The 20,230-nt window shown below is 51.5% G+C and overlaps 2 protein-coding genes across 2 annotated transcripts; both read left to right on the plus strand.

The window, feature by feature from the left end:
* Positions 1 to 1,191: 1,191 nt before the first annotated feature.
* Positions 1,192 to 6,222, plus strand: NOTO (notochord homeobox; the record flags this gene model as incomplete). Its single annotated transcript, XM_082672588.1, has 3 exons — positions 1,192 to 1,624; positions 4,047 to 4,261; positions 6,064 to 6,222. The coding sequence occupies 3 exons, from the start codon at positions 1,192 to 1,194 to the stop codon at positions 6,220 to 6,222; spliced, it is 807 nt and encodes a 268-aa protein (XP_082528714.1).
* Positions 6,223 to 8,381: 2,159 nt separating this feature from the next.
* On the plus strand, positions 8,382 to 20,082 carry SMYD5 (SMYD family member 5). Its single transcript, XM_082672839.1, has 13 exons — positions 8,382 to 8,489; positions 12,190 to 12,298; positions 13,061 to 13,200; positions 13,640 to 13,761; positions 14,143 to 14,212; positions 14,809 to 14,913; positions 15,738 to 15,800; positions 16,008 to 16,078; positions 16,394 to 16,500; positions 16,894 to 16,950; positions 17,798 to 17,892; positions 18,559 to 18,629; positions 18,732 to 20,082. The coding sequence occupies exons 1-13, from the start codon at positions 8,394 to 8,396 to the stop codon at positions 18,877 to 18,879; spliced, it is 1,254 nt and encodes a 417-aa protein (XP_082528965.1). The 5' UTR covers positions 8,382 to 8,393; the 3' UTR covers positions 18,880 to 20,082.
* Positions 20,083 to 20,230: the final 148 nt, after the last annotated feature.

Raw genomic sequence — 20,230 nt, forward strand, 5'->3', positions numbered from 1 at the left:
CGGTAGTTGCTGAATTAGGAAGTGGGGGAGGGCAGGAACCCAGCAAGGTTCCTCCAGTCCTTACTTTGCAGAACAGACAGGGCATGTTGGTGTTCCAAACAGCTGACACCTATGGACAATGCCACTGAACTGCACCTCGACCTGGTAGAGTGGTTTCAATGTTAGGCATTGATTTGGGGAGGCAGAATGCTATGGGAGCCTGGAAGGCAGGGATCCCTCAGAACTCTGCAATCACAGCATAGTGCTCACCGGCCAATTCTAAATGATTTACATGCATTAACTCATGTAATCACACAGCAACTCCATGAGGTACCTACCATCGTTATCCATTTTACAGGTGAAGAAATTCAAACAGCAACTTGTAACTTGCCCAAGGACATGGGTAAATACTGATTATCCAACTGTAAAACTGGATACAAATGCCTGCCTTACACCTACATAATTCAGGTTTTGTAGGACATCAACTCTCATGCATTTGCAATAAATTAGTATTTCTTAATCTGGAACCATTAATGTTTTTACCCTTCTACTTTTTTGAATACAGGAAAGATTTTTCCGGTGGGCCCTAAGTAATGTGGGTGCAGAAAGTTCCTGGAAAGACTCAAAAGAAATTGGTAACTACAGCAGTGTCTCCAGTCAGGGAAAGGTGGGAAATTTACATTTAACAGTGGTTAAACAAGATATTTAAATTAATTTTTTTTTTTAATTTAAGGGCTTGCGCAGTCACAGGTGAGTGTGGCCAGGGGCTTCTGCTTCACAGACAGTGAGAGGATGAGCTAAAGCTTGAAGGCAAAGCTTAACATCCATCTACACTGGCAGGGTGGCTCGCCCAGGATCACCAGCAAGTCACAGCGAGCTCAGGGTCCTTTACCCGACAGCACGGGCTGGGGTTGGGGGTGGGATTTTTTTAATGCGTAAGGAGGGAGGGCGCTGGGGCACACGGAGCTTTGGGACTTTGCGGGGTTGGCTGCGCCCGGGAGGCGGTGCCTGGGCTGCGGGAAGAAAAGGCCCGGCCAGTCCGGCCCCGCCCTGTCCAATTTAAGAGACCTCGCCGGCAGTGGCGGTTGTTCCTGGACAGCAAGGCTCGCTCCCTTATTTAAAGCAGGTGTCCTCACTCTCTTTTCGCGCTGCCCACACAGCCCAGAGGCCCCCGGCTCCCCTCCCTGCGCCCGTCCGGGCAAGGGCCGCGCCATGCCCAGCCCCGGGCAGCGAGGCTGCCGGCCGCCCGCTACCTCGGGCGCCCGTGTCCAGCGCCCGCGCTCCAGCTGCTCTCCCGCGCCCGCGTCTCCCGCGCCCGCGTCCCCCGCGCTGCCGCGCCGCTCGGCAGGCCCAGGCCCACCCCGTGCAACCGGACGCCTCGAGTCCTCCTTCTCTGTCGAGGCCATCCTGGCCAGACCCGACCGCCGTGCGCCCGCCATCTCCTCTCTGTCTGTCTCCGCCGGCGCTGCCGGGGGCCTCTGGACCGCGCCCGCCCGGCCTCCCGCTCCGGCTCTGCCCAGCGCGTACCCGGCTACGTGGCTGCCCGCCTACCTGAACGCGGGGCTCGACCAGCGGTGCCCCCAGCTACCGGTGCTGCGGCTGCGCACCGCCCACTTTTGCGGCCTCCAGGGCCTCGGCGTCACAGGTACGAGGTGGCGGACGGCCGCGACGGTGGGCACAGGGTAGAGGAGAAGTCCCCGAGTTTGAGAGCCACACACTGTTAGAGTGGGTGGAAACGCTATGACCCTTGAGCCTGCCGTTGATACCGGGCGCAGAGAGGGACCCAGACCGGGTGGGAGGCTGCCCGGCCCGCCGCTGAGGTGGGAGAATGTGTGTGTGGTGAGGCGGGTGCGGAGCGGGAGGTGAGGGCGGGCCAGAGGGGGCTCGGAAGACAGCTAGGACCAGCGCAGGGCTGCAGGGGGCCCAGCCCCGCGTCGCTGGACGAGGGATTGGTAGAGGCCCTTGCTCCCTCCCACACCCGCTTCGGATAATGCTTGGTGGCGCAGGCTCTTTCCCAAAGCGGCTCTCGTCGCGAACCCAGGGCCCGGTCTTAGACGGGAGAAGCGGATGCTGCCGCTGGTACCCTCCAGCGAGGAGCTGTTGGGAGTTAGCCGACGCGGTTACGGCTCTGCGCCTGCTTGCTTATAGCTCTTAGAGTGGTACCTTGGGGCTCTGGGTCCTTGGAGCGCAGTCACTTAAATCCCAGCGAGACTTTAACCATTGAGGTAACTTTCTCCTCTAGCATTAACATCCATCTACACGAGTTTCTGCCATCTTTGGCTCTCTGGTTTATGCATCTGCGTGGTTCCCATGAAGGAAAACAGAAGCAAAGTTAGTGCAAGCATTATTGACCCATACCAAGATCCTTGTAAGACAGTCTTTACCTGGTTCCTACTTCCTGGGTTCCCCCCATCCTGCATCTCCTCAACTCCCTTCAGCTGGCATTTCTCCTAACCATGTGGGAGAGAAACACTGGTCTCCCAACCCCATCCAAATTCGTGCCATGAATAAGAGCCACAGCCCTCACTCCAAGCCACCTTTTTCTAACATCCCCACACACCTGAGGCTTGAATTGCAGTTTACGACTTTGTATATGGTTGTCTCATTTTCAAGTTAGTTTTTGCGTGGGTATTACATCCATACAGTTCAAACTTCAAAATGTTAACTGAGATATAGTATGGAAAAGAGTTTCCTTTACCACTCCTGTCCCCCAGCCACCTGGTTCTCCCCACCCCGCAGGCAGCCAGACACCAGTTTCTTTATTCTTCCAGTGGTATTTTATACCTGCACACACGTATATATGTGTGAGAATAAATATATATATACATACATAAACACACACACATTCTTCTAACCCCCATACTAGACACACTGCTCTGCACCTTACTGTTTTCACCTGACCGTGAATCAGAGATTTTTCCTTGTAAGTCCATGCAGAGCTTCTTTGCCACAGAATGGTCCATTGTTAGGATGTACCATATTTTAAATCTGGCCCCATTGATTGTTCTTCATAGTTTTCTATTAATGCTTATGTTTATGGTAAGCCAGGTGAGCCCAGTGGTTTGGGTCTTGGGCAGCCAGGCCTCACTCCCTTCACTGGGGCAGTTTCGTTTGCCAGCCCTGGAGCCTCCCCAAGGCTAGTGGGAGCTGAGCAGTCTTAGCACTGCACTTGCCAGGCCTCTGTCTGGAACACTTCCCTCCAAGCTAGCCCAAGGGCTTACTTCCTCACTCCTTTGGAGTTATGACTCAGGTACTGCCCTCTGGCAGACCAATCTCCATCTCTGCTGGCCCACAGCTCTATGAGCTGAAAAGCACCCTTGTGTGCATTAGAAAAGGTTACCCCCTAACTTCAAGCTGGCACAACACCTTGTCAGGCAGGAAGAATTGGCCTGTGGAGAGTGGTCAGAATTTCAGACTCCACTTACCCTCTCAGCTGGGTACCTGTGTGCAGGGCACAAGCTATACATAGTGGCCCTGTTCAAGTGTCAACTTAGTGAGGTGCCTACCTTTCTAAAGATACAAACTATCCCCCTCCCCCTCCCACACACTTAACCCTGTCCTTCCCTGCTTTATTCTTCTCACTAGTGCTAATCCTTTTCTGACATACTCAATATTTTACTTATTTGCCTTTTTTTTACTATTAGGGATTTTCTGTTTTGTCCTGGAACCATGCCTGAAACATAGTAGACATTCAAAAAGTTGAATGAACAAAAAGGATGAACCCTCACTCTTTGTTCAGAAGCAGGTCTCTTCTCTGCTCATCCCATAGGGTTTTCCTGAAGTAGCCAAGGAAAGGAAAGGAGAGATGGAGGTTTGGCAGCTCCTCTTAGGGCCAAAGATTATGCCACTCACTTGAAGAATAATGGAGCCCGAAGCGGTCTCACAACACTGTCCCTTCTTTCTCATTTGTTTTACTTCTGCGCAGTCTCTTCCCACCCTGCCTTCTTGCTGTGTTACCTGGCCAAGGGTAAGACAGGGCAGTGGAGCTGTGAGCTTGTTCTCTCTCCTCTAAGATGAGAAGCTAGGGGGTTACTGGCTAACCTCTCCTCCTGCTAATTGCTCTTCAGGCTTGGAGCTGGCTCACTGCCTAGGCCTCTGGGGTCCCCGCAACTGGGCCCAAGCTCAGGACCTTCAGGACACTGAGAGATCCCAAAAGAGGGTCCGAACCATGTTTAACTTGGAGCAGTTGGAAGAGTTGGAGAAAGTGTTTGCAAAACAGCACAATCTAGTGGGGAAGAAGAGAGCCCAGCTGGCAGCCCAGCTCAACCTTACAGAGAACCAGGTGAGAGCAGGGACTCCTGTGGGGCCCGGGCTGTACCTAGGGACAGATACTACTCTCTCAAAGACCCTGAGTTGGGGCTGGGAGGAATTTATAGGCCTTCATCCTCTGTGCCATGCCGATGGGGGAGACAGGCCCTAACCACTGGCACACTCCCTTCCCTATATGTTGAGAAAAATAGTCCTATTTGAAATCACATTATGGAAACAACACATGGTGTTAATCTAGAACTTTATAATGTAATGTCTCCATGCTAAATAAGGAGCTGACAGTGAAATTAAGTAGGTATTCAAGGGACTAAATATTAAAAATAATAAACATTCCCTTGACCTCATATTCCCCTCTGGCTACTGCATCATCTCTCTGCTCTTTTCAGAGGCAAACCTATCAAGAACTGGCTATGTTCTCTGTATGTCCTCATCTCCCATCTACTCCTTAACTCATTGCATTGTGAATTCTTTACATACCATTTCATTGAACCTTCTCATCAAGGTCTCTAATGTCCTCCATGTTGCCAAAGTCAGCAGATGCTTTCCTTTCCTCATCTTACCCCACCACTCAGTACAGGCAACCACTCCTTCTCTTAGGAAATACACTCTTCTCTTGGCTTCCAGACACCACACTCTCTTGGTTTTTCTCCTGGCTTTTTGGTCCTTTCTTCTTGGTTGCCTTTGTAGGCAACTCTTCTCTTTGTGACCTCGAATTTTCCTCCCTAGCTGATTTAATCTATCCCCATGGGTTTTAAATACTATCTGTAAGCCAATGACTCCCTAATTTTTATCTTCAGCCCACCTCTCTTTCCTGACTTGTACATCTAACTACCTTCTTGCGGCCTCCACTTGGATGTCTTGTGGGTAGCCATTTTAAACTTAAGTCAGAACCTCAATTCTTGATTTTTTTTTCTCCCCATATCTCTTCCTTTTCCCACACATGGCACCACCGTCCACCCAGTTGCTCAAAACACTTAGTCATCCTAGATTCCTCTTTCTCTCCCACTTCCAATCCATCAGCTAGCCTTTTCACTTCTACCTCCAAAATACAACTGGAATCATTTCATTTCTCTCCATTGCCCCCAGTTCCAAATGGGACTGTTTTTCTCATCACACAGGGAAGGGAGTGTGCAGCCCCAGCTCTCACTAGATCCCTGCAATAGTCTCCCCAGCTATCTCCCCAAATCTGTTTATATCCATTCTTCACACAACTGCCAGATGTGCACTTTACTTGACATGTAAATAGGACTGTGTTTCATCCCACTTAAAAGCTCAAAGTTGACACTTCTAACCCATGGCCTTCACAGTTTCCCTTCCTTTGCTTTCCTCTCTCAGATGTGCCTGCCATGCTGTCCTCCTTTTTGGTCCTCAGACGCTCCAAGCTTGGTTCCCCTGCCCTGGCTTGCTTTTTTCTCTGTTCCCATCGGGCTGGCCTCTCATCCTCTGAGCCTCAGCTTAAGTGCTGGTTCTTCAGGGAGGCTCAAACCCCTGTTCATACCCCCTTTTGTGTTTATACATTTGTTTCCATGTTTGTTATTAGTCTCCCTCCACTGGACTATGAGCTCCATGAGGGCAGAGATCATGCCTCTACTGCTCACTATTATCACCGTCACCTAGGGTGATGCCTAGTTCATATCAGGAGCTCAATAAATATTTGCTGAGTGAATGAGTGGTGACTGGCATTAGAGGGAAGGGTGTGCTTCCCTTAGAATGAAGAGTAAATTTTGACCAGAGAGGAGTGGGGACTGTGGGAATGGGGGAAGCAGTGGGAACTGCTGGTCACATTCTGATCTCTTCTCACTGCCTCAATTACAGGTGAGGGTCTGGTTCCAAAACCGCAGGGTTAAGTATCAGAAGCAGCAAAGGCTGAGACTGCCAGCTGCATCTGCCATGGCTGCCTCCCCGGATGAGCCCTCCAGCAGCTCCAACACCACCATCCAGAGAGAAGATGCAGAGTCAGGAGTGGACAGCTGAGGACTGGGACAGAGGCTCAACCCAAGCTGTTTGGGCTAGTTCTTCCTGGGGGCACCAACTGGACCTCCCTGTTCCAATTTTTAATGAAGAGCTTATCAGGTCAAAGGGCATCAGGGGAATCTGAACTGTCAAGCAGGGGTCCCCCTTTCCTATATCTACCCCTGGGAGCTGTAATAATGCAAATGGTCATGGGTACAGACTTTGGCCTTCAGCTGTGTCCTTGGCTAAGTTACCGAACTTCTGAAGTTTTTTTCCCGACCTGTATAATGGGTATGTTGATAACGTAGACCTCCCAAGACTGAGATGATGTCTGTAAAACACTTATAGTGTGCCAGGCTCAGTACTAAGTGTGCAGTAACTATTAAGGCTTATAGGCCCCCTTCATCTGTGGGAGTAATACCTCACCCCTGGCTTCTCCAGGGATTAATCTTTGCCTGGCCTGGCTGTAGACGAGAGAGGGCCTCCTTGAATCAGTATATGGGCCTAGAAGACTTTGCCATTGGAGATGGTGGAGTTGAGAGCAAAGAAGGAAGGGCAGACCATTTAGCCCATTTCCTCTCCCAGAATTTACCAAAGTTTTCTTATTTTGTCTGAAATGTTAACACTCTCAGAAGGAGCTCAGGCCCAGCTGCCTCCTTGGAGCAGACATGCTACCCTGACCACCATCTTTTTCCGTCTACCTACTTGACTTGACCCCCTATCCATCTTCATACAGAGAAATTTAACTCTGCCTTTGCCAAAACTAGCATTTTGTCATAAACTCTGCTGTATTATTATTCCCCTGCTTCACAACCAGTTCTCATGGCTCCCGTTCCTTCCCAGGAATCTACTTAGTTTCTTTCCAAGAAGCGTAGCTGATAGCCTACTCTTGTGAAGCCTGCCACCAATATTTCCAGAGCTAATTTCTCTAGCACTCCACATTCCCTGGCGGGCTTCCGTTGAGGGTATTCATTTAGAATACAGAATGACTTCTGGGTGTTGAGATGAACTGGTGGAAGGAGGACTGCCCTGCCACCTGGTGGTGAGAGAGGGCATGGTCCACACTGCTCTCCAGAGTTTTCTGAGGGAGGGAGAAAAGGCAGGGAGCAGGGGTGGCCTTGGGAAACCACCTGCCGCCAAGTCAGTTGACCATCGCCTCCAGGACCAAGCTGCAGCTGGAGGGAGGCCAGGGTCCAGCTTCAAGAACCCTCCTGTTCCTGTCTTCCGGGAAATCCTTCCTAATGCTGGACCCAGTCAGCTCTATTAAAGGAACACAGCTACATTTGCCTCTTCCGGGAATCATGGGCTCACTTTTTTTTCTTTTTTTTTTTAAATCACCAGCAGTGACCTATTCAGCAGTTACTGTGCTCTATCAAATCCCTAAATGTCACCATGAGACCGCAGCAGATGCAGACACAGGTCCCTTTTCAAGTAGCACGGAATCAATTGGAGGACGAGAGAACAAACTGAGACATGGTGGTCAGGCCTGGCTGTGGGGACAAATGTTCAGGTCAGTCCTGAACAAGAGAATAGATCCCTCTCCTGTTGTCAGGACAATGAGAATCTGCAGACTCACTTCTGCATACAATTTCACGGGTCCTTAGACCTCCAGCACCCCCAGGCTACAAGGTCCCTACGCCCTGAAGAGTCTGAGGAAGACACATGTCCAGCTTGATCTTTCGTAGGACAGTTTGTCCCGCTGCCAGACTGCCTACGGAAATAGGAAATCTTGCGCCGGACTTTGTAGGATGGATAGGTGGGGGTAAGCTAGTTCTTCCCTTCAGGTTGAGGGCCAGAGAGGATAGCAGTAAGTCAGCCCGTTGCTGTCCCACCCCATGACTGGGTCCAGAGAGCGCTTTACTCAAGATGGACCACTGGGTGGCAGAAACAACAAACACAAACGTGAACTCGGATACAGGTACACAGATCAAAACTACACGCACACACAAGCTCTGGTACTGGCCACGAAGATAGAGACAGAGGCAAAACTGCGCAAAGGCAGGTCCAGCTACACCCAGTAAACGAACTACTTAACCTACAGATACATAAATCAAAAAGATCCAAATTAAGACCGGCTAGCGCGCAAAACCTCGCAGCCTCGGGGACGCTCACGCTGGGGTCGGGGCCAGTGAGGGGCGGGGCCTCCCGGGTCGAGGCGGGGTCAAGGGTCAGCAGGCGGAGGTACGCCCAAGATGGCGGCCTCCATGTGCGACGTGTTTTCCTTCTGCGTGGGCGTGGCGGGCCGAGCCCGGGTAGCCGTGGAAGTCCGCTTCGTGAGCAGCGCCAAGGTGAGGCCGCGGCGGACCGTGCCGGGGTGCCCCCACTCGGCCCGGCCTTGGAGACAGCCCCACCGGACCCCATGCCTGGAATCTAGAGGCTCCTCTGCCGCTCGGGCGCTGCGGCCCGTTCCCGGCTCGGGGCCCGGGGGCTACCTGTCCCCGCGCGCAGGGTTCCGGGGCGGTCATGCGGTGGGCCCGAGCCCGCTGAGTTTCCGTGCGCGTCACCTGCCCCCGTGGAATCGGGCCTTTCCGCCAGTGGGGCCGGGGAGCGCCAGGCCGGGGGACATTACTGCTGGGTCCTGGGAGCTTTGGGCGGGACGTGCTGGGCAGGGGGAGCTGCGGTACAAAAAGGCCTGGGTCCTCAGGGAACTTTATGAGTGAGATTTGGGTGGGGGTTGAGGGAAAAGGCCAGGACACTTCACGAAGGGGCTTGGAGTGTTAAGGAGTTTGGACCGAAGCCCGTAGTAGCATTGAAGGGTTTAAATCAAGAGGGTGACATTTTGTTGTTTTATTATCGTGTTTTAGAAGTTCGTTGTAGAAAAAAAAGCGCATGTAAGGAAAGAGAAGGTAAAACACTCAGAATCTATATTTGTGCAAATATATGCATATTAAAACTGTATTTTTAGAAACTGCTTTTTGATGCAGCAGTAAATATTTCAATATCAATAATGCTACATATTAATTTTTAAGAGTTGAGTAATAGTCTGTTTCATGGGAGGACCACTGTTCACTCAACAACTGCTCATTTATGGACCCTTATGTTGTATCTTGTTTTTTATCTCTGAGGTCAAAGATATTGGAGCTCAGTGTCTGTGCACACATCCTTTTGTTCTCACCAGCACTGAGTATTTTCTTTCTTGGATATCTTTGCTGGTTGATTTGTGCAAAATGATATCGCTTTGTTCTCATTTATATTTGTTTACTAATGAGGTTGAACAGTTTGTCATGTGTAGTGGCTGTGTGTATCCTTGGTCCTTGCCCTAGATGTCAGCCTTCTAGTCATCTGTCTCCTGCTCTCAACATCATCCTACTCATCCAGTTCCCGAACCCAACCTTCCATTGTCCTCTTTTCACTCCAGAGGCATCTGGAGTGTTCCTCTCTTCCCGTGGTAAATCAGCTCCCATATCCTTGGCCTCCTCAGCTGCCCACAACTCCATCTCTACCCCAAGGCCTCCAGTGCTCTTCATTGCTTCACAGTTTGATGGTGTCTCAGTTCCGTCGCTCCTAGCCTGCAGAGATACTCACCTTTACTTTCACTTCACCCCTATCTCTCAGGCCCCTCCTTGTTTTACTTCTTCCCTCTTACTTCATCACTTCAGCCACTCTCCTTGCCCAATTGTCCAGTCCTAGCCTTCTATCAAAACCCCAGCTCTGGAAGAATGAGTTGGCTTCCCTCTTCATGCCTACATCATCTGCTGCTGCAGAAGAATCACATACCCAGACCTGGTGACAAGATGGCTTATCCTGGGCTTTTTGCCTCTACATTCATAAAGTGAGATTAGTTTGTGATTTTTTTTTTCCTTTATGGTATCTTCCTTAGGTTACCACATCAAAATTATGCTTGTTTGTTTTTTAATAGAGAGGCTTTCCATTTTTTCTCTGTTATTGGATAGTTTAAATAGCACAAGAATTACTTATTTGGTTTGAGAGAGCTCGCTCATGAAACCATATAGACTAGGGGTCTCACATGGGGGTAGTTTTTGACCACTTTCTCTATTGCCTCTGTGGACATTGGCAGGAATGATTTCCAAAATTTTACCAATTGCTATGCCAGGGACATGACCAGTCAGAACAGAAACCTGACCAAATATGGTAGATGTCAACCAGGATGCTGTACTAATGCACATCAGGCAGGTACTGGCATTGCAAGTCTGTCTTGGCTTTCTTCCTTTTGAATTCACTTTTGGCACTTGATATTTTTCTAGAAAATAATTTAATAAAGAATTAATTTACTACATAGTCTTAGATATTTTGGTACAATCTTTTTTTTTTTTAAACTTGAACTTTTCAAATTGGAAATAAACTTTGCATAGTTTGTACCCTTTCCATTCAGGTTCCGTTCTCTCCAGTCTTCTTGGTAATATGAATTAGAGTTGTTTTTCTTGAAATACTTTATATGTTTGGGGGATAAGTGGTTTCACAGAGGAACAGCTCTGATTCTTCCCTTTGCTTTACTAAATATTTCCTACATTTGGTCCTCCAGAAGGAGGGAGAAAGAGATCAATATTTATTCAATATTGAGATTTGAGATTGTCAGAAGTAATGTGGATAGCTGTCCATATCTTGTTGTCCCACAGAGGAAGGCCAGGTTTTCATTTTGCTGGGTGGGTCCCAGGGGCTACTAGGCATGGAGGTGGGCTTCTAGAAAGACAACCAGGCTGCATCCACGGCTTTGCCAGTGGTTTTGTTCCAGCTGCCCCACTGTACCATATTAGAGCTCCCAGAGTTATTCACAGGATTGAGATGTGTGGCTCACGGGGTGCTCAGGGCCTGTCCAGGTCTTTACATCCTGCTGCTGATTTTGGGAGGTGCCCCTGTCTATCCAGAGTGCCAGTGCTAGAAGGAAACCGGGAGCTACCCAGGAGGCAACGTGACAGGACATTTCACTGCTGTGTCAATCATTTCCTTTCTATCTCTTTTCATGACAGTTCACTGTTGGCAGGGGCACCACTCCTCTGTAGAGTGGGAGAAAGTGCCCAGCTGGGCCAGTAACTGCCTAGGTTCTGAAGCTGTCTCCTGCGTCCCTTTGCACATTTGAGAGATGGCAATTCAACAGTTTTCTCATCCTTCATCCTGTACATATCCACAGTGCTTTAGACCAGTATTTCTCATTTAATGTGCATATGAATTGCCTGGGTATCTGCAGCTGATTTTAACAATGCAGATTCTGATTCAGCAGGTGTGGAGTGGGGCCTGAGATTCTGCATTTCTAACATCTCCCAGGCAATACCCATGCTGCCCAGTCCATCAATTCACTTTGAGTAGTAAGGAGCTAGAGTTCATGAAATTCCTTCACCTGTGTTATATCACTACATCCTGGAAACTACCTGGTAGGTATTATTATAATACCCACTTTTCACATGGTAAACAGATGCAAAAAAGTGAAGCAACTGGCTCAAATTTTCACAGCAAGTTAGCATTAGGACTGGTGCTAGGATTAGTCATTCCTTTCAGTGTAACACCTGAGAACTTGTTGGGTACCAGGTACTATGTATGCTAGGTGCTGTGAGTACCCAGCTGACCAGGGAAGAAGGGCATATACTCCTGCATAGGCCTCTCCCTCCCGTGGTGTAGGATTTCTATGCAACCCTGAGGAGCAGCATCACGACCAGGATCCTGGAGGGGCATGTGGGTGACTCAGAGAAGGCCGCCCTGTACCAGTTGCTGGTACTGGAGGCTCCAGCCTGCTGTGAACCTTGGCCCTGCTCTGGCCATCCTAAAAATTCTCTGATTAGTCTGACATGGCTGATGTGGTGGCTCTCTTCCCATCCCAAGCCCTCTGCTCTAGACAGGCTGGTAGAAGTGCGACTGAAACTGGGCAGAGCTGCGTTTCCAGAGGAGGCAGTTATGGAGGGTGCCGACCATGCTCCGTGAACCCTCCTGAGGCAGAGGCCTCTGATGAGAGGGAAGCACGTGGGGGTGAGGGGCCCTTGAAGCTATGTCCTCTGTCTCTTCTTATGGCCATCCTATTCTTCTCTGCCCTCTTAGGGAAAGGGGTTGTTTGCCACACAGCCGATCCAGAAGGGGGAGACCATATTCATCGAACGGCCCCTGGTGGCTGCACAGTTTCTCTGGAATGCACTTTATCGCTACCGAGGTGAGCACATCTCACCTACTCCTGAGGGCTGTTGGGCCCAGCAGCCTTTGCGCATGGAAGAGAGTACGTACATCCCTACCGGCTGCCATCTCTAGGACTCCAGGTGTTGGGAGGAAAGTGCGTCTTCCCTTGGAGAGCTGCACCTGAGAACCATGCCTCTGTCTAATCTCAGGCCATTTGGGGCTGTGAGCCTGCTGCAGAGAGGTTCTTCCAAAGTGCTCCTTGGGGGAGGACTGCTGGAACTCAGTGTGGCCTATACTGTAAGGTACTAGATGTCGTGCTGAAGGGCTCTGTGCCAAAGTGGAGCCCTCTACCAAGTGGAGACCCCATGCCCCTTGGTCAATAAAGGCTGTGTTAGGGGTCAGAAACAAATAGGACGCTCTTAGCTTTGCCAGTCACATGCTTTTTTCACACTTTTCTTGGGCTAGAGAAAAATCTGTGAAAGGAGGGTCACTCGGCTCCAGAATGTGGGGAAAGCCCAGTTTGGGGGCTGGGTGGGGAACCCCATAGACTAAGTCCCATCAAGAAGCAGAGAGAGTCTGCCGGGAGGAGTGGGGACTCCGGAGAGGGAAGAAGGCATCATCTATAATGCGTGTGAAATACATTCATTTAACATATTCATTCACTCACTTCTCATACTTTTATTGAACACCTTCTCTGAGCTAGGTGCTATATTAACTCTGGGCATATTGCTGTGAAAAGGACAAATGTGGCCCCTGCTCTCAAGACACTTAATTGTCAACATCTGGCTCTCTCCCCCAGCCTGTGACCACTGCCTTCGGGCACTGGAGAAGGCAGAGGAGAACGCCCAGAGACTGACTGGGAAACCAGGCCAGGTTTTGCCTCACCCTGAGCTGTGCACTGTGCGCAAGGACCTGCACCAGAATTGTCCCCACTGCCAGGTGAATATCCCTGGGGGCTAAGCTGAAGTCCTCTCTGGGGAGACAGGAGTGAGGACAGACTTGGTCATGGCCCTTGAGAGCCCGAATGTAGGGAAAGACATGAAAAAGACATTACTGTGCCAGTTTCGTCCTCTGTTCCAGTCCCATTGTCTAGAAAATAGGCTTGGTGGGAGCTTGCCCTCTTCCTAGGAGCCTGGCAGGGGCCCTTCCCTGTACCTGAGAAGCAGTCTCTCCTTCCCACGTTTTTACAAGCCTGGGTCAGGTGCCCCTCTCACATGTCTCCAGAGCACTGTATGCTTTTTCATCTCACAATACCACTGACTACTGCTTAGGGGCTGTTTGTGGAAGGAGTACAGTTAGAGGAGGTGAGACCACATGGGTGTCTGTGCCTCACCCCACTGCCAGATCCTAGGGTGCTGACCTCCACCTCCCCCAACAGGTGACGTACTGCAGTACAGAATGTCTGCTAGCCGCAGCTGAGCAATACCATCGGGTCCTGTGCCCAGGCCCCTCCCAGGATGACCCCCTGCATCCTCTCAATAAGCTGCAGGAGGCATGGAGGTAGGTAGCATTTCCTCTCTTCTTTCCTTTATCCTTCCCTCCCTGCCTGCCATCCCCACGCTTAGTGGATGCAGCCATCTTTGTTAAGTTACCACCCCCTAGATTTTTCCTCCATTCTTAGGACTAAACTATCACCCATTCCCCCTGCCTTAAATCTGAGCCGCCAGTCCTACCATTCTCAGTATTTTACACACTCCCAGGAAGAGCCCCATGAAGCCCATAGGGATATAAAATCCTGCCCAAGTCCTTGCCAATGACTTTCTCTCTTTGGTTATAAATGAGATTGGTAGGAAAGATTCTCTGTAGTAATCAGACTGGGCTTCCCTGAATTCAGCTACTGGGGAGGGAAGTTCTAGGCCAAACCTTTTTCTTTCTCCCCAGGAGTGTTCACTACCCCCCTGAGACTGCAAGCATCATGTTGATGGCCCGGATGGTGGCCACAGTGAAACAGGTGAGCCCACCTGATCTTCTCAGGGAAGCTGACTCCGGCCTCATTCAACCCTTGGCCTCAGTTTTCTTCTCACCTTAACACTCTGGCTTGGATACAGAGTTCCTTCTGGGCTTCCCAAAGGAGAGCTGCTTGCTGTGTAAACCTTAGGAGTAGCTAACCATAAATCTAGCAGGGGACATGGGGGATCATCTTGCCTGTGGTCTGTGATCTATGGATGACTTCCTGTGCAGCAGCAATTCATATATAAGCACCACCTTTTCAGGATTGTGTCTCTTAGATAAAGCGAGAGAAGCCACTCTGACCCCTTTAGTGTTGTTGCTCGTCAGCCTCATCCTCCTATTTTCCCAAGTGTCGTGAACTGGCTAGCTTGGCACCAGCTGGGAAGATGGTTGGGTGTGGGCAGGGTGGGCAGGAAGGGTCTACTTAGAAGCTCATGTGTGATGGTGTTTCTCAGGGCAGGGGTTTTAGAATGACAGCTTACTCCTCTCACGTGGGCAGGAGTGGCAGTAAAGAGGAGGGTGTCCGTGAGTCCATGTGTGCACATGCATGCGTGAGCATGTGTGAACCTGACCCTGAAGTATATTTGTTCACTGCAGGCTAAGGATAAGGATCGTTGGATCAGGCTCTTCTCCCAGTTCTGTAATAAAACCGCCAATGAGGAGGAGGAAATTGTCCACAAACTCCTGGGGGACAAATTCAAGGTTGGTCTCTCCACATGACCCTCCCACCCCCCCAGTAGCCTGGGGATGTCCATGGCTACCTAAGGGAAGCTCCACATTTGCTGCCTTCCCAGCCACAGGAAGAAGTTAGAGCCTGGGTCCAAAAATCTGTTCAGAGACTTGTATTCCTGCCGCTATTTAACTTCATGACCTAATGTGGACTTAAAATTGGGAAGTGGGGTGATGACAGAGGACAGAAGGGCTGGGTGCCCTGATGTGGGAAGGCAGGACCCCATGATAGGATAGCAGTGGGTGAATCAAGTGTAATGGAAAGTGAAGGGCTGGGGGTTCCACAGGGTCAGGGAGCGGTGTGAAACAATTTTAGTTGCCAATGTACTGAGCACTTGCTTCAAATCAAAGAACTATGCATTCTCCCTGAGAATAGCAGACTTCCATGCAGGAGCTGCCTGAAGGTGGAGGTAGGTGTGTGAAAGGGCGCTGGGGTGGGCCTTCCTGCACTGAATCTGAGGAAAGGAGGGGGAGGGTCAAGCTGGTCTGGAGGCTGGGGCAGGGAGCCTGGAGGGTGGTGGTGAGGACAGACATTTTAAGCCAGGCTGCCTCCGCCCTGCTGGTACAAGGGCTAGAAAATAGGGAGGAATTTGGGTTTGCTACCCTGGGTTGGAACAGGCCAGTAGACTGCCAAGTCTCTTGGAGATAAGGATTCTGTGGCTTTCCTTTGCCCCCAGAGAAAGCTCGGTCTGCAGAGCTCACCCTTTTCCTTCCCTTATATGGTCTTATGGGCCCTGCCTGGGTGCTAATGGGAAATCCCCAGGGATGCAAGTCTCTCCCTGCTTCCCCTAAACCAGGGCCAGCTGGAGCTTCTGCGGAGACTCTTCACAGAGGCCCTTTATGAGGAAGCACTCAGCCAGGTGAGTGTGGGGAAGGTGGGACCAATGGCCTCCCAGTCACTCCAGCACTCCAGGAGCAACCAGGTCAGCGTCTCCTACTGGGACAGCTAAGCCAGAGCAGACCTGGTCTTCTGGAGTTGGGATGGGACTGACTCACAGCAAACTTCCTCAACAGGAAGAAAAGCTAGTGGCTGTAACCTGAATGCTCTTCTCCCTTTTTCCCCACAGTGGTTCACTCCGGATGGATTCCGGTCTCTCTTTGCTCTTGTTGGGACCAATGGCCAAGGAATTGGGACCAGGTTAGGAGAGAATGTTCCAGAGCTGTTGGGCTTGTCCCTCAGGGCTGGGGTGGGAGATTGACTGAGGAAGGTAGCCACATCTCTTTTCAAGACTAGGGTGGGGCAGGGTGTGACTCTGGCCAGAATGCTGGACTAAACTCAGTGGTGGGGGTCAGAAAGATTGAGTCTTGGGAGCACTTAGTCTGTTGGGGAAGGACACACCCACCCACCCCCACCCTCTCCCTGGAGAAAGAAATGGACTTAACTTGCTTGGAGTGGGGGAGCCCTGTGAGCTAGGCCTCCTCCTCTCCAACCATGGCTGCCTGGGACCCCCAGCTCCCTGAGCCAGTGGGTGCATGCCTGTGACGCTCTGGAGCTGAAGCCTCAGGACCGTGAGCAGCTGGACGCCTTCATTGACCAGCTGTACAAGGACATCGAGACAGGTTGGTGAGATGGAGTCTTGGCCTCACCCAACTTTGGAGACATCCGTCAGTTAGACAGTGGACACAGTCTTCCCCCAGGGAGCTCTGAGTTCGTGGTTGGGGAAGGTAATTCCTGTGTGCCTATGGGAAGCTTCAGATCTGTTTGCAGGACATACACAAGAAATGGCTCCGCCATCCGTGCGGAGGCTTGATGCTGGGGGTGGGGGAGGGCTGGACAGTAAGGTGGTACCATTTATAGGAAAGCAAGGCTTGTGCCTCAGAGAAGCAATTTCAGGTAAAATAGTAGTGATTGGGTGGCAAGACAGTGGAGCCAGTGCCTGTCCTTATTAGCCTAGTTTCTTTTTCCCACCTATAAAGTGGATGCAATAACATCTGCATATTACTGTCTTACAGCAACTGGTGAGTTTCTTAACTGTGAAGGATCTGGCCTCTTTGTGCTGCAGAGCTGCTGTGAGTCCCGGCATTGAGAAGGGGTAGCCCCACAGCTGCAGTTCATCTCTCTTGGCCCCTTCTGGGCTGGTAGAGTTGAGTCTAGGAGTGGGGTTAGGGCTGAGCCTCCTGGGGATTTCCCCTCAGCCTTCTCCTTCTATTATTTTTCATTCATTTATTGGACTCTTGTGCCTTGATATAAAAGCTTGCAGTGGGCTAGGCCCAGTGCTGAGGCAGGGCACAGAGCTCTGATTCTTGCAAAGGGAAGCCTGGGTTTTGCCCCACCACTGCCCTGTGAGCTTTGGTAGGAGAGTGTTGTGATAGCCCGGGAGGAGCTCAGGCTGGAAGGCAGTCTCATCAGCACCTGATGGAGCGGGCAGAGCCAGCTCAGACTGTTGTCTTTTCCAGATCCCAGCCTCCCACCCTCTGCTCTCCTCACTGCAAAACCTTCCTCCCAGGCTCTGGGGACACTACTCCTCCCAAACTGGGCTCTCAGAGGGCCTGGCTCAGCTGTTACCAGACATCCAATAACAGACAGGACTGAGTTAAGTGGCCTGGCACGGGCATCCCTTTCACAGCCCTGTCCCTCCGTTTGTGAGACACTGGGAACACATCTGAGGATCAAGTTGACCAGTGAGGAGAGAAGGGGCAGTCATGGCAGGAGGGGAGGGGAGTGATGCGGGATTGCATTAGTGCCTGTGCTCTTCAGGAAAGAGCACTGGACAGGGATATAGGAAACGGGTCCCAGGACCTGCCTAGCCCTAGCAGGGATCAGAGAACAAGGAAAGATGGGACCCAGTGCTCTGCACAGTTAAGGCTGTTACTTTTATTAGTCAACAATCCTCATTACCTGCCTCTCATGACCCAGGCAATCACAGCTGTGTCCCCAATGCAGAGACCTCCTTCCCAGAAAACAACTTCCTTTTGCATGTCACCGCCCTGGAGGATATTAAGCCAGGAGAGGTGAGGGGGCCAGTAGCTGTCGGGGTGGGTGGGCAGTGGGCCTTGCAGGTTCTCTCCAGGAATTGGGAGCAGCAGTGGCTACAGTCCCAAGTTCAGGCTGTTGGGTTGAATCCCCACATGCTCCAGGACATGAGTCTTCCCCATGAGTATACTCTAACCCCACCCCACTTCAAAAAATAACTCCAGAAAGCGTCAGAGCAGTGTTTCAGAGGCAACTGTGTGCCTAAGTTCTTGTCCCCAGCTATCTTTTGATCAAGGAATCTGCAGCATCTAAGGAAGCAGGACATGGCCCTTTGTGGCTTGGACTGTGGGGTACTAGTGTGGGTGTGGGGTCCTGGCTCTTAGAGCTGTGCACAGAGCCTGACTGAAACTTCTTTCAGGGCAAGTAGCTTCACACCAAGATAACCTCTGCCCCAGCCACAGACCTTGGCCATGGCCCAAGGCCAAGCATAGCCCCCTGTCTCAGACACAGATTGTGAAAGCCTCATAGTGGCCTCTGCTGTGAGCACAGGGGAATGGATCAGGGTGACCTGCGCCTTCGCTGAAGGGCAGCTCCGGCTCCTGGGGATGGGGCAATGGTTGGACATAGGGCAGAGGTTGGGGAGGCCCTAATCCCATCTGTTAGAAGCACAGACTGTCAGAGCCCACCTCTCTTCTGCCCGTTAGGAAATCTGCATCAGCTACTTAGACTGCTGTCAGCGGGAGCGCAGCCGCCATAGCCGCCACAAGATCCTCAGGTGCCAGCTGGGGGTGTGGTGGGAAGCCGGGCTCTGGGCTTCTCCGTGCTGGTGGCTGCCTGACTTTGTACCCTCACCATCATCCCCCCCAACCCTCTGCAGGGAGAACTATCTGTTTGTCTGTTCCTGCCCCAAATGTCTGGCAGAGGCTGATGAACCCAACATGACCTCTGAGGAGGAGGACGATGAAGAGGATGAGGAAGGAGAGCCGGAAGATGCTGAGCTGGGGGATGAGATGACTGATGTGTGATGTCATCCTGCCTGGAAGTGGTCCTACCCTAGACCCTGCCAGAAGAGGGGGCCTTCCCCCAGAGCAGAGGCTTGGAAGGAACTCCCACTCCTGTTGCCTGCTTTCCCCCCATGCCAGCTCTGTTTCTTCCAGAGGGTAAGACAGGCTGGACCCTAGGCCCTCCACCTCCCGCCAGACCTCATGCCCAGGACACTGCTGTTGAGCGGCTCAGGCTCTGCGCTGTCACTGAGCCTCTCAGAACTGGCCTCCCCCTGAGGTATGGGTGTAAGTGGCTGGAACCAAGGTCAGGGCCTAACAGTGTTTCTTCCCCTTGGCTCCATGGCCCCACTTACTCATCCACCTAAGGCTTCACCCTTCTCAACTCACTGTTGGGGGGGTGGTGGTTGGGTCACAAAGTGGCAACCTGCGAACAGCCTGACTCCATTGAAGAAGAGAGGGGGTTAGACACCCTTACCCTCTTCCCCACTAGCACAGCTGGGAGAGGCAAGAGGGAGGAACTGGGCCTCCAGAGCACCTTCCTAAGGCTTTCTGTGGGGGACACTGAACCGGGGGCATTACCTCCCTCTGCTCACCTCCCCACACCCACCATTTAGACATCCGGGGAGTAGAGAATCTCCCCAGACCCCAGAATCTGTCCTTATGCCTTGCCTCTCAGGCCCTGGCACAGTACCTGGCCTCACAGGGTGTGGAAGAGGTCTCTGCCTCCCTTGGGAGGGACATCATGACCCCTTCCTCCCACCCTCCTCCCACTGAGGACTCTAGCAGCATGGCTGAATTCTGGGGGATGAAAGGCCTGTGCTCCGTAATTTAGGATGTCCTAGAATCTTCTAGAGCATGGGTCAGTGAGGGGCTCTCCTAGTCTCAGTCTCCATCTTTAGGATCATTTAGGAACACTGAAGTCTTCCAGAAACCTAGGAGAGCTAGGCTAGATACTCAGATTAGCCCTGACTCTCTCCCTCTCCTCCCCAGATTAGCACTACCCCTTACTCTTGGGTTGGAAGCTGTGGAAATTATAACCTATCACCTGCAATTCCTTTCTGCCTACCTTTCCTGAGGGGCTGCCACATGCCCCTGCTGAGGGATCCCAGGGAGGGCAGGTGCCGCCCCACAGGCCCTTTCCTGCATCGTGAGCCAGGTGGAATCTGCCTGTCTGGCCTATTGGGTTCTTAATCCTTCGCAGTAGCCAGCACCCCCTCCCCACCCGCCCACTGTTCTCAATAAAATATGAGTGGTGACAGGCCTTTGCAGGAATGCTTTGTGGAGAATGGCTTGACAAGCTGCTCCAGGAAGGCAGCAGTCACATGGGTGGTGCAAAAGTGCATAGGATAGAGCAGGTGACTGCAGGAGATGG

The sequence above is a fragment of the Grampus griseus genome, assembly GCF_964374135.1.
Source record: "Grampus griseus genome assembly, chromosome: 15".
Lineage (NCBI taxonomy): Eukaryota > Metazoa > Chordata > Mammalia > Artiodactyla > Delphinidae > Grampus > Grampus griseus.